General features: G+C 39.1%; 1 protein-coding gene across 1 annotated transcript in view; it reads left to right on the forward strand.

Moving 5' to 3' along the window:
* NAALADL2 (N-acetylated alpha-linked acidic dipeptidase like 2) overlaps window positions 1-13,932 on the forward strand; it is a 550,593-nt gene that overhangs the window by 290,277 nt on the left and 246,384 nt on the right. The window contains exon 5 of the mRNA XM_065411094.1: window positions 4,583-4,726. Within this exon, the coding sequence (XP_065267166.1) occupies window positions 4,583-4,726 (144 nt within the window). The remainder of the gene's footprint in view (window positions 1-4,582; window positions 4,727-13,932) is intronic.

The raw sequence follows: 13,932 nt of genomic DNA on the forward strand, positions 1-13,932 counted from the left end.
TGTACCTGCCGCTTGCTCCACCACACTGCAAACACCCAAAGACTAAGCGAAAGTGGTACAACATCAAAGCACTTCAAGACCAAGCCAGCTGCGAGACTATCCAGCAACACTTGTCTGAGATCAAGTATCAGGGGGTAGCCGTGTTAGTCTGTATCTACAAAAACAACAAGGAGTCTGGTGGCACCTTAAAGACTAACAGATTTATTTGGGCATAAGCTTTCGTGAGTAAAAACCTCACTTCTTCGGATGCGTAGCCGAAGAAGTGCATCCGAAGAAGTGAGGTTTTTACTCACGAAAGCTTATGCCCAAATAAATCTGTTAATCTTTAAGGTGCCACTTGTCTGAGAAACTCTCTAACTTGCCTGACAATATAATTGACATTCAAGAGCACTGGGATCAACTTAAAAATGCTATTCACAGTGCATGTGCTGAAACTAGGACAGTGGTGGGCAACCTGCGGCCTGTCATGGGCCGCAGGTTGCCCACCACTTCCATACGATATTCCACTCATCGGCACCAAAACTGGTTTGATGAAAATAATGAGGAAGTCCTACCATTAATTCAACAGAAAAGAAATACATTCTGTACCTGGCAAAATGATTCCTCTAACCAATGAAAACATGAGGCTCATCACCTGCTCAAAGTCAAAGACTAAAGGAGGTTATGTGACATAAAAAAGAAGTGTTGGCAAGAGAAAGGCCTCTGAGATCCAGGGTTTCGTAGACCAGGATCACATGAGAAGCTTCTTTCAAGCAACAAAAGCTATATATGGGCCAAGTTCCAAAGGCCCAAACCCCTTACGCTCCACCCTCCTCAAGGACAATGCAGCCATTAAACAATGCAGGAAGGAGCACTTTGAGAGTCTACTAAACCACAGATCCACAGTCTCTGAAGACACCATCGAGTTCATTCCACAACGCTCAGCAATGGAACACCTTGCTGATCCCCCATCTTCTGAAGAAGTCTGGCATACCATCACCCAGACAAAAAATCACAAGGCACCAGGCCCAGACGGCATCCCTGCTGAGGTTTTTAAAGCTGGTGGAACAATGCTCCAGCACAAACTTTGCCAACTCGTTGACAAAATCTGGACCTGTGAAGAAATTCCACCTGAATTTAAGAACACCAACATTGTTACAATATTCAAGAAAGGTGACAAATCTTTGTGCAGAAACTATAGAGGTATTGCCCTCTTCTCCATCATAGGGAAGATCCTTGCCCAGATCCTATTAAACCGCCTCCTTCCCCTGGCCGAGGAACTTCTCCCCAAATCACAGTGTGGCTTCAGGCCATCCCGGGCACAACGGACATGATCTTCATGGCACGAGAGATTCAGGAGAAGTGCAGAGAGCAAAACCAGGAACTGTTCATGGCATTTATCGACCTAACCAAGGCCTTTGACTCTATCAATCATGATTCCTACGGAAAATGTTTTGTAGGTTTAGCTGTTCACAGAAATTAATTTCCATCATCAGACTACTCTATGATGGGATGACTACCACCATTCTGTGGAACAGCTCAGAGACCGAACCATTCATCATTCGCACTGGTGTCAAGCAGGGCTGTATCTCCAACACTCTTCTCCATTTACCTTGCTGTGATCCTGATCCTGATCCTCATCGGTAACCGCCTTCCTGACAGAATCGGGATTGAGTATTGTATGGATGGCCAACTCCTCAATCTCCGACGTCTCCAAACAAAATCTAAGTTCACAAGAATTGGCATCTCTGATCTTCAGTATGCAGATGACTGTGTCATCCTCGCACACACAGAGGCCGACCTGCAAAGCTCCCTAAATCTTTTTGCAAATGCCTATCACAGCCTGGGTCTCTCTCTCAACATCGGGAAAATCAAGGTACCAGCCCTCACCTGCACAAACTACTCTTTGTACTCTACTAATCACCATCAGTGGAAAACCCCTGGAAAATGTGGACCATTTTCCATACCTTGGCAGCCAACTCTCCCAAACAGCCAGCATTGACACAGATATCAAATACAGATCTGCTATGTCAGCACATCCTTTGGAAGACTACTCAGAGGAGTCTTCAGTGATAGGGATCTGCAAACAGGCACCAAGATCTTGGTTTACAAGGCAGCTGTTATCCCTACCCTTCTCTATGGGTGTGAGACCTGGATAACCTACAGCTCAAGCTTCTGGAGTGGTTCCAGCAGCGCTGCCTCAGGAGGATTCTCAGGATCATCTGGGAAGACCGACGTACTAACATCAGCATTCTCTCTGCAGCCAACATCAGCAGTGTAGAAGCACAGGTCATGAAACATCAACTCAACTGGGCTGGTCACTGTGTACGTGTGCCTGACACACGCCTCCTGAAGCAACTGCTCTTCTCTCAGTTAAGTCAGGGAAGAAGGGCTCATGGAGGGCAGCGGAAGCGCTTCAAGGACATACTTAAAAAACACCTTAAATAGGGAGGCATCAACCCAACAAACTGGGAGGACTCAGCATGGAACAGAACACAGTGGTGACACACTGTACACCAAGCCACAACCCACTTTGAGGAGAACAGATGTTGATGTTGCACTATTTGTAAAGGCAAATTATGAAACCTTGGAAAGCCTCTGGTATTTTCAGCACTGTCAGCAAAGTAAGGATACATGCAGATGTTTGTAGAATTTAATTCAATGCTAGTTCACTAACAGGATTTTTGTTAGTAAGTTTGTAGAATTTAATTAGAGTGCATGTTATTGATTCTTGATGGGTCCAACACCTTGTGACTGCATTATGGAGATCACAGGGAATAGCCAGGTGTCTTTTGGTGTTGTAAAGCACTGCACAACCGCCTCAACCACGCTGGATAAAACAGATACTTTTTTTTTATCACCGAGTTTATTTTTAATCTCATCCAATATCTACCCTTATTCTGGATTTCCAGACTAGAAATAATGTGGTATGGGCAGGGATACAGCATATTTTGCTGGCTTTTCTAGCTTGCTATAGAACCAATTTCAGTGCATGGGAGTTTGGAAATTGCATAACAGTGGATCCTAGTTGCTCTTAGAGGTGAGTTCCTTGCAGGATGTCTCCTGGTAATAGGCAAATCATTATCATTGAGCTGAAAGGCATTTTGGTGCATGGATTCTGAAAATTCTTCCAGGTTGTGGGGTTTAGCATATCTTAAGACCCCAATTAAACAAACATGATTTCACCTAGACTGTTTTTCAGGTCATCAGTCTTTTGTTCCAGGGCATGTTGAGAATCCTTTATTAAGTCAGGAGTTTTCCTCCTCAAGCATCTTGCATTTGTCCCCTTCACTCACTCAACCTTTTTAATGTTAAATATTTTTTGTTTGTTCTCATAACAGTCATTTCCTCCTTTACTGCATCTATCTTTTTAGAGATTTTTCCTTTCCCATTACTTTCTCAAATGGCTTGCATTGTGGCTTCAAACGAGAGAGCTCAGGTTCCATCTTGTCTCGTGAATCAGTTCACCGCAACTGTTCCCTCCCTTCTGCGCTTCCAACCTCACAAAGTGTATTAGCTTTTGCTGTCATTTTGGGGGAGACTTTGAAAGTTGGCTTGAGCCTTTTGATATGGCCAGGCTTGTGCTACTGCTTCCCCAGTTCTTTGTAGCTGTATTTGCAGGATTTTGCTTTTATGTAAGCTTCCCCCCCTTGACATCTGCTCAGCATGAGTCCATAAGAAATCAGTTAGAAATCCCACAGCTGAACCTTCACCCCTACATTACAAAAACATACTTGCATTTAGAGGATAAATCCTGTTCACTTTAGTCAAATGAAACTCCCATTTGCGTCAATGAAATGAGCAGGATTTGGTCTTTAAAGAGAAAAGAATATATTTCTTATTTTTGTGCTTGGAGATATATGCATGTTGGCTCTCCTCACATCAAGAAGTCAGGATCTCTGAGTAGAACACTTATGAGGCTATTGTTCTGGGCAGTTCGGTCTATTTTGTATGTTTTATTTTCAGAATTCTTGTGAAAGCCTTGCTCTGTATGGTAATGTAGGTCTTTTGCTCCTTGAATAACACCAGTGCTATATGCTTCTATTTTTTGTGTCATTTAAAAATCTGTGCAAAGTTAAACAATCCAGTCAGTTTGGAACTGTGCTTGCATTTATCTATGCATCTGTTTGCTCTGGAATCCAGCATTGTGTTTAATGTCTGTTTAGCCATCTGATGCTATTGTATCATCTCATTCATTCCTTACTGAACAAAGGTAACCATAGTATCCCAATACTTCTTTTCTTTTTTTATTCCTTTTACTACATGCCACCCTGGTTTCATATCTGTACCACACAGACAATTTAATATGTTCTACAGGAGATTTTTTTAGGTGATTTACTTCTTTAGAAATTACTCCCCCAAATCCTATATTGTGAATTTGTAGTATACTTCACTGAAGAGCTTTACAATTCTTTCATTAATGTAAGTGCAGAATAACGGCTGCTAATCTAAATCCAACTTTTCATTGTAGGGGTGAGTCTGCTATATCATAAACTGTATACTGGCTTTGTCTATTTTAAGACCTATGCAGACTCTGGAAATATTTTCCTTTTTAATTTTTCATTTACTAAATTGCTGTTTGCTCTCTCTTATTCATTTTCAGATGGAAACTACAGACAGAACCGATCGAACCTTACATCACTGTTAGTGCAACCCATATCTGCACTGCTAGTCAAAAGACTTGTTTCTTTACCTGAGGACAGAAGCAAAAGTGATGGGTGTATCCCTCTCAAACTGCCTGTGACAGGTGATGAAGATTTCTGTTCATTATGGAATGGTCCTTAAGCACTTCAAATACATTCTGGGTAATTGGGTATAATTGAGGCTTTGTCTGATTGCAGGTATGTTCTGCTAGCAGCCTTTTAAGAACAGGCTATGAAAAAGCCCATAAATTACATTCTAAAGATCTGCTAAGTCGAGGCTGAATGAAAACAAAATGCTGTGAAGTACTATAAAAGAGCCATTTTTAAAATAAGGCATTTTGTGCATTAGCTTCAGAAACCACATTCACATTGCTTCCAAGTTTCAGCTTCAGCAAACACTGCATCTGCCAAGATTCAGTTTATATAAGTCACATTTCAGGAGTATGAAGTCTCTTAGTACAAGGCATTAAACTCTAATTCCTGCTATTGACTAGAAAATCCCTCTGACTTTATGCATCATCACCCTGGAGATGTTGCTAGTGATGCAGTGCAGTTTGTTTGGCTTTGTTGGAGCATTTAAACTACCATATTAATGCGATGGGTTGTGTCTTATGTCTGCCTCCAGCACATACGTAGTATTTCTAAATGGTGATCCATCTTTCGTATTATTTAGTTTGTATCTGTTTGCTAGAAAATAAACATCAGTAATGTGTATTTGTGTCCATATCTATGGGGACCTTTTCCATATGTTTCACCTGGAGATGGCTGCATTCTGACATCAAAAACAGTAGAAAGCAATGTGTTGAGTAGGGCTGGGAGAAAAGGGAGAATGCATTCAGAATGCCTCTACAAAGACCATACCCATGCAGATTATTGCCTTAACAGACTGATAACTGATTTGAGAAAAATAGTAAATTATAGTCTGCCAAAAAAGATACTACATAGAGATTAAATGAAGGAATAAGCATAGAGAACCTTCCAGGAGAGCTGCATGTTTCAAACAGAAATACTCCCTTGATTTTTATTTTGTGTTTGCTTATCTTTTATAAGAGGAAAAATACAGTGGGGCCAATTGTATTGTCTCATCTATTTAACCCAGTCCATTCGCAGTATTGTTTGTATATTTAGGTGTTGTGGCCATTGTAAGTAATGGGTTCTATTAAAGTATTGGTTACTGAAACCTCAAATAGTAAATGCCAACCGAGTTGATTAAATCAAGTTGCCTGACCAAAGAAAACAACAGCACATTGAAGAGACGCAATTACTGACCCACTCTGGGGCCACAAGGCTACTACTGGGCCGAGGTGGTTCAAAGTGTACAGGTTTCTTATATTCCCCCCTTTATTTATTTCATTTTACAGTTTGTGGCTAAATATGTAACTTATTATTGTCCTATTACTATCAAATGACTACTTTGTGATTAATTGTCTAGACAGTTACATTTAACACACACCAATTTTCCAGTGTATAAAAGATCACAACAATTTTGGCCAACAGAGACAATAACATTTGTTAATTAATCACTTATTTTTCCCCTTTGCAGTTGGAACATTTTATGCTTTTGAAAGACTTACTCCTTTCTCATAGTTTTTCTTATACTCTTATAACTTGTTATTCGAGTAGTTAGCGCTGATTACAAGCATATATGTTTAAGTGACTGCAAAAATAAGTCATGAGCTTTAGATATATTTTTCACTCTATAAGCAATGTAAAATTTGCTTGCTATCATTTTTTATTATTTTTCTTAGCCTAATTTTGCAAATCTTCATGATAATTTTGATTAACAATTTTTTAACCTAACTTAGAGCTTTTAGGTCTATGTGTTAACACCATTCTTTAAAAAGGCGTTGCCAATTTCCTTTGTAAATAAATAACATTAACACAGTATTCCCTACACTATCTATAGGTGATAAAACAATTACTATAGTAAAAAGCAAATTTTAAATGCATTTTTAGGGGCAACCATTGTACAGTGTGTGTGTGTGGTTGTATCAGTTGTTTACCGCTTTTAGAAAGTTATTGTGGAATAAGGATATAATAAAGCAAGAACATAAAAAGGTTGGTTAAGTTTATGACCACTCTTAGCATTTGTAGTTATACGTACTAAGAATGAAGGCATTGAGACCTTATGCTTCTGGACATAAAGTGATTACTGCTGAGGTCAGGAAGGAATATTTTCCTCTATGCAGACTTGACTAGGTGGTTTTTATAGAAGGACTTCGTCTTCCCCAAAGGCATCGAGGGTGGGGGAAGTGCCAGAGGCAGTGTAACAAAATGTAAGGCAATGTGATCAGCAATTGGAGAAGTAGTTAAAGAACTTTCCCTTCGGAAGGGAGAAGTGCCTGTCCATCCCAGATGAGATGTGTGTGAGCTCTCTAGCATAGAGAGAACGCTAACAGCTGAGCTGCCTTCAGGAAGCAAGCAAGCCTTAAAAGTGTGTGTTTGGGCTGGGCAACCTTTGTTCTAGAGAGGGACAGGATCTTCCCTGCTTCCAGCTCTACAAGACCTCTGCTTGCAGGGTCCAGGGCAGAATCATCCTAAGGATAGGCACTCAGCTTTGTTTGCCTGGCAGCCTCCGGACTGGGTGGTTGATTGTTTATTTCAGTTTGTTTTATTTTACTGGGACACCAGGAGTTGCATGTTTTCTGGGAGTAAAGGGCTTGTCAGACTCTATGCCTAGGAAAAACCTGGCCATGGTTCATCTTAGCCTGGACTGGAAGGAACAGCTTATGTCTGATTCCAAATAGAAAATACCTTGACTAAAGTTATCAAGGTGGAGCATTCTTGGATTTTAAATAAGAGAGTCTGTAATAGCAACTTCACATAAAGCTAAAGAATGTGTCATGCTTTCATGTAGTGGACACACAGTCCTCAAGACCCTATGATCCTTGCTGAGGATTTGTTGGAATGGACCAAAGATTTGAGCTGGTATATATCTATGTACTATTTAACCTATTTTAAAATTTTGCCTGCTGAGCAGAATGATACATATTAGAAGGCTGATACTTCAGACTCCCAGTTGATCCTAAGAAAGCATAAGAAATATTTCACTTCTGATGTAGAACTCATCACTTAGATGTCAGAAGAGATGAATGAGCAATTCAGACAACTGGGTGGCTTAAAATTTGTTAGGATAAAATGCTCATCATTCTCTTGTCAGTATGTTTCAAAAAGCTGTAAAAATCAATAATGATTAAGCATTTATATAGAGTTTTCTTATGTTGCTTCCTTTTCCCCCCAGCCCAGCAGTTTTGTGATGTTATGTGACAAAGGGGTTCGGAGAATCAGGAAGGAAACATCTCAGGCATACTTAATAGTTACAACCTATGAAATAAACTGTAGGGATAAAAGTTTGCCCTATATTTTGTTTTGCTTTTTGTTTACTGCAGTACAACCTCATTAATCCAGACATTTTATAACCCCCCCCTCTCCGGAATAAAGTAAAAATAAAAATGTTGTGGTCTCTCCCTGCATCTTAGCAAAGATTTAAGAGCAGTGTGCTGTAGTGAGGTCTCAATACTATGGATCTTATTTTACAGAATATATTATGGCATATTTACTAGAATGTTATGAAGTATTATCATAAAACTAAAATACACGTATCAACATAAACAAAGTACATTTTGTGTTGCAGAAACCTTTCTTTGTTATTGTTCATTCACTTACTTACCAATTCATGAATTTCAGTCATTTAAATTGGATCTCTGAGTTATTAGTGCCTATTAGTGAGTTTCTGATGTACTTTTATCTGTGAAGGTATCTCGCATGTGAAATACTTCTGAATCTGAGCAATTCTGTATTTTACAGCTGTAGCTACAAGGAACATTCTAATCAATTAATAGCACTATTTTTTGGATGTTTAGTGATGAAGGTGGGTTAATAGTCAAGCCTTACAAGCATTTGAGACCTGTATTTAAAATTTTGCCTTGGGGCATAAGTGAAAATGAGATTTGTGGAGTTGTGTTAATGCAGAATGCTGGATGCACACCACAAAATTGCTATGTTAATTTGGCTCAGTTTGGTATATTTCACAGCCTCTGTTCAAGGCTATTTTAGGGAGATTGAATCAAGAATTTGACTTTTACAATGAAAGAACTATGTGGGGAGGTTTGCATTTAGCAGAACTTCACTTTGCTTGGTTACTGTTCTTTACCATAGTTCTTTACCATCCTGAGCATCAAATCCACAGATGTGGTAAGCTGCCTTTCTCACATGCTAAATGCATTTGGACTACTTTGATCTATTTAATGGCAGTCTGGATTTACTGCTAGAAAAATGCTTGTGTGGTTTGTTCTCATAAAAGATACAAATTGTTTAAAAGATTCATCTTCTTGCTTTTAGCAGCTACTGTACAGGTTCTGACTCTAGTAGTCACAGCCCTAACATTATATTACTGTAAGTAGGATGTAAGTCTTTTTTGGTTGTTGTTTCTAAAAATGTATTCATCACAGGTGTCTCTGGGCATGTGTACGGGTCTTAAAAGCAAGGCAAAATTCATTAATGTTACCTCAAAACACTCCAGCAAGAGGAAGAGAGATTTAATTTCTATCCTATGCCAACACTCCCCTATTCTTTGGTGAACTTCTTGATGTGTTTAATATGGAGAACATCAGCCCATACACCTTGTACTGTAGCTTTATTATGGACCCTTTTGCCACTGAAGTTATAAATAATGTTTAAATTGTGGATGCTTCCATCATTACCCCAAAACATGTGCTGCTTTTTTTTTTAATTTGATGGTAACTGGAGAAAATTTGCTCTGTTCTCCTGCAGAGCAGTAATAAATCCAGGATGTTATGACCATGTATCACCATATTTCCTCCAAGGCCTGCTCTACTGAGATTTTGTACCACTTTAACTTTGGTTAGAGGGATTGATTTTTTACTGAAATAGTTAAATTGGTACAGCCCCTATCTGGATGCAGTTATTCTGGCATTAAGGTGCCTTGTATCATTATAGCTTATTCCCCTAAATTTACTGGAATAAACTGTAATGGGATAAGCACTGTTATATCAGTATAACTCTGTCCACATGAAGAAGTGGGGAGTGAGGAGGGGTATATTTCTTAACTATACCAGAACAGTTAAAACTTCATGCTTTTTGTGTGTAGACAGAGCCTCAAGAATCTTTACATGCTTTACAAACATTGACTTAATAAACTTCATAACATCCCTTGCATCGAGGTAGACTTGTTTATATCCATTTTTACAGAATGGTAAGCAAAAGCACTGATAGATTAAGGAACTTGAACAAGACCAAATGGTGTGTTAATAAGAGAACCAAGAATAGAAAGACTTCTAGTACCGTGTTATAACCACTAACACATACTCAGGCCAAAATGTTTGTAGTCTGGGTAGAACCACTTCATGTTTTATAACCACTCTTATCTCTACAAAATGTAATTACTGATCATTACTGAATCTCCTTAATTACTGTAATACAAACTGTATGATAGTCTGCAAACAGATCACACCAACCGTTGGCAAAGTAGGGAGAGGTAAAACATACCTGTAACTGAAAATGACTGAATGCAACCAAAGAGGTTTTGTGGCATATTTTTAAAAGAAATTATTAAAAATATTTTTTTTTAAATTGAACCCTGTTTCATCTTAGCTTCACACAATTCCACATGCCAAATGGTCATTGTGTTGTGATTTACATTCAGACCTCATTTGTGAAATCTGAATCATGAATCACATAATCCTTTAGTCCCAGCATTATATGACATTGGTCCAAGGCAAACAACGTTCTCTGCCAGGCATTGCAGTAGTGCAAACCAAGCCTGTCTTCAATTCATTGGGAAAAAGGGCATAAAAAGATAAAGGTTATATCCTCTCAGTCAGCAGTAGAATGGAGCACTGTGATACTGTTGTATGTGTTTCTTCTTCAGAGCTTGCTGAAAGAACCTCATTTAATAATGTTGACCGTGCCATCAGTCAGTTATATCAATATGCAAACAACCTTGTCATTTCTTGACATAGTACATAATCATTATGTTATAAATCCAGAAGAACAAATGGAGGAAAATGCCACAAGGGAGCTCTGTGATGTATGTTACCACGTCTAGATGGCACAAGTATACTTATGAGTTGCTGCCCTGTGACTATTTGAAATGGAAGCCTTATTATTTCATAGAAATTTATAGAAAGAAGTAATCTTAAACTGTATGCTGCTAATACTCATTCTTAATCATCATATGTTACAGCATTTTCTTGTAGTATATCTTTATTTCTATTCTTTCTCAAAGATCACCCTTGAAGGCTTCGTAGTTATAAGAGACCAAGACATATTAGTTGTATTCTCTCCCCCCACTCCAAAAAAGCTTTCATTGTTGAGTTTTTATCCAAAAAGAGGAGAATACTTATTCTTCTGGGTAATTCTTAGAGGTTGATAGGTCACAAAACAGCAGTCTGGGCCTCTCAGAAAAAATAACATCTTTACTTCTGCCAAATAGAGTAGGATATGGCAAGATTTATCTATGTAATATGGATTGTTTTGAAGTTCACAGTTGTCTCAGATATTCAGTGTGACACATCTGCTCCATACCAGATCAGGTCTGCCCTCTTTAGAGCCAATTATAAGTACTGAGTTCCAGACATTCTTTACACTCAGAAACCTTTCGTATAAATAGTTTTATTGCTGATCTCTTTAGTCTAGGTCCACAGGCTTCAATCAAGTAGTGAAAAAATTAATTATGAAAGTCTTTAGACCAAGCCAGGTATTATGAATATACATGTTAATAGAAGAATGGTTTTGATATTGGACAATATTAGTTTGCTAATCAATCAAAGACTACTGCGAAAATAATTAGGGATGTTTCAGATTTGAAAAAGAGACTGAATTTAGATGATCAGTCACTTGCATGAGTAAAGAGTGAAAGGAAGCTTTTTATTGCAGGAACCTCAATTCATCTCTTCTTCTATGTCAAATATGTTTACAGTATACTTAGCATTTTGTACATACTGTAGCCCGTTTGGTCTCCTGTACCATGGTAGTGCATGAACTTCCTTAATGCAGTATTGTAAACTCTCATAACCTTAAGTCTTGCAATATTTGACATTTGTCTTAAAACCCCACCTCCAGGAGACATGTAATTTTGTGAGAATCTCAACTTTCATTTTTAAGCAAAAATAAATTTTTAGCCTTTGTGGCTGTGGAACTTGAAAATGTGAGCCCAAATGGCTCTGAAAGCTAAAGGCAAATTAAAAATGCCCTAAATGTATTCGCATTATATTTTGGAGCCGACGGGATTTTTGAATGCCTGGGGTTAGCAGTGTTGCAAATATAATGTGGGGCAAAATATCCTGATAGAACTCGGTGTTCTTTGAAATACCATAACATTACATACAGCATCATACTTGGCTTTATTTTTAAGTTTCATTTTAATTGTGATTTAAAATGGTCATCTTGTTATCATAGCATCATAGAATCATAATGTTAGAAGGGACCGCAAGGGTCATCTTATCTAACCCCCTGCCACGATGCAGTATTCATTGTGTCTCAACCATCCAAGACAGATGGCTATCCAGCACCTTTTGAAAAGTGAAGAAGCTTCCACAGCCTCCCGAGGCAGTCTGTTCCATTGTCCTACTGTTCTTACAGTTAGATTAAATCTCAGGAAAAACTTCCTAGATCTGCCATGCTATGAACCCATTGCCTCTTGTCCTGCTCTCTGTGGCAAAAGAGAACAACTTTTCTCCATCTTTTTTATGACAGCCTTTCAATTAGCTATAGACTGCTATCATATACCCCCTTAATCTCCTCTTTTCCAAACTAAACATACTGAGTTCCTTCAGCCTTTGCTCATATGGCTTGCATTCCTCCCTTTGATCATCTTTGTCGCTTGCCTCTGGATCCTTTCCAGTTTATGTACATCCTTTCTATACACTGGTGACCAAAACTGGACATAGAACTCCAGCTGAGGTCTAACCAGCCCCAAGTAGAGTGGTACTATCACCTCCCGTGACTTGCATGCTATGCCTCTGTTAATGCAACCTGAAATTGCATTTGCTTTTTTTGCAACAGCACTGCATTGCTAACTCATGTTGAGGTTGTGATGCACCACAACTCCCAGGTCCTTTTGAGCAGTGCTGCGTCCAAGCCAGTTTTCCCCCATTCTGTATTTGTGCATTTGGTTTTTCTTCCCTCAGTGTAGCACTTTGTTTGTCCTTGTTGAATTTCATTTTGTTGTCTATAGTCCAGTTCCCCAATTTATCAAGATCCCTCTGAAATTTAGCTCTATCCCCCAAAATATTGGTAACCTCCCCTGGCTTTGTGCCATCTGCAAACTTGATCAGTATGCTCGCTATACCTACATCCAGGTCATTAATAAAGACGTTAAACAATACCAGACCCAGAACAGATCCCTGTGGAACCCCACTTGAGACCTCCCTTCAGTCCAACATCATTCCATTAATAGTAACTCTTTGTGGTTGTTTAACCAATTATGTATCCACTTAATGGCAGGGGTGCTGGAACAATGTCAATAGTGGGGGTGCAGAGAGCCATTGAACCAAGCTGTATACCCATATATGATGAGAACCATTTCACACCCCCTGCACCACTAGTTCCAGCACCTATGCTTAATGGTAGTTCTGTTGAGCCTGCATTTCTCCAGCTTACTTATCAGAAAATCATGTGGGGCTGTGTCAAAAGCCTGTCTGAAATCCAGGTATAGTATATCCACTGCATTCCTCCTATCCACCAAATAAATTATCCTGTCAAAGAAGGAAATCACCAGTTTGGCATGATTTGTTCTTGATAAATCCATGTTGGCTGCTAGTGATTACCCCTTCATCTTCCAGGTATTCACAAATTGAATGTTTTATACATTGCTGTAGTTAGTAGCTTCCCAGGTATCGAAGTCAGGCAGACTGGTCTGGAGTTCCCCAGCTCCTCCTTTCCCCCCTTTTTAAAGATGGACACTGTTAGCCCTTCTCCAGCCTTCTAGGACTGTCATCTTGTCTTTCAAATTTCTGTGATTCAGGGAAAAATTCAGGCACAGCTCCCGTTGACTTCAGTAGGAGTAGTGTATTCATCAGAGACTGAATTACATCTTTAAACCCTGATTCTGCTAGTTATTCCACACGAGTGGACTCCTGCAACACAGCAGAGTAATCTGCAAAATTTTACAGTCTAAGGCTCCATTTCTGCATGTGCTCAACTTTACTCAGATCTTCATATGCCTAAACTTCAATGTGTGTGTTAACGGAGTCTTATTAGTGTATTTGGAGAAGAATTTTGCCAGAAGGAGCTCAATTTTCAAACCTTAATACCTTAAGAAAATTTCCAAATCCCACACTAAAACTGG

This window comes from Emys orbicularis, chromosome 9 (assembly GCF_028017835.1).
Source record: "Emys orbicularis isolate rEmyOrb1 chromosome 9, rEmyOrb1.hap1, whole genome shotgun sequence".
NCBI lineage: Eukaryota > Metazoa > Chordata > Testudines > Emydidae > Emys > Emys orbicularis.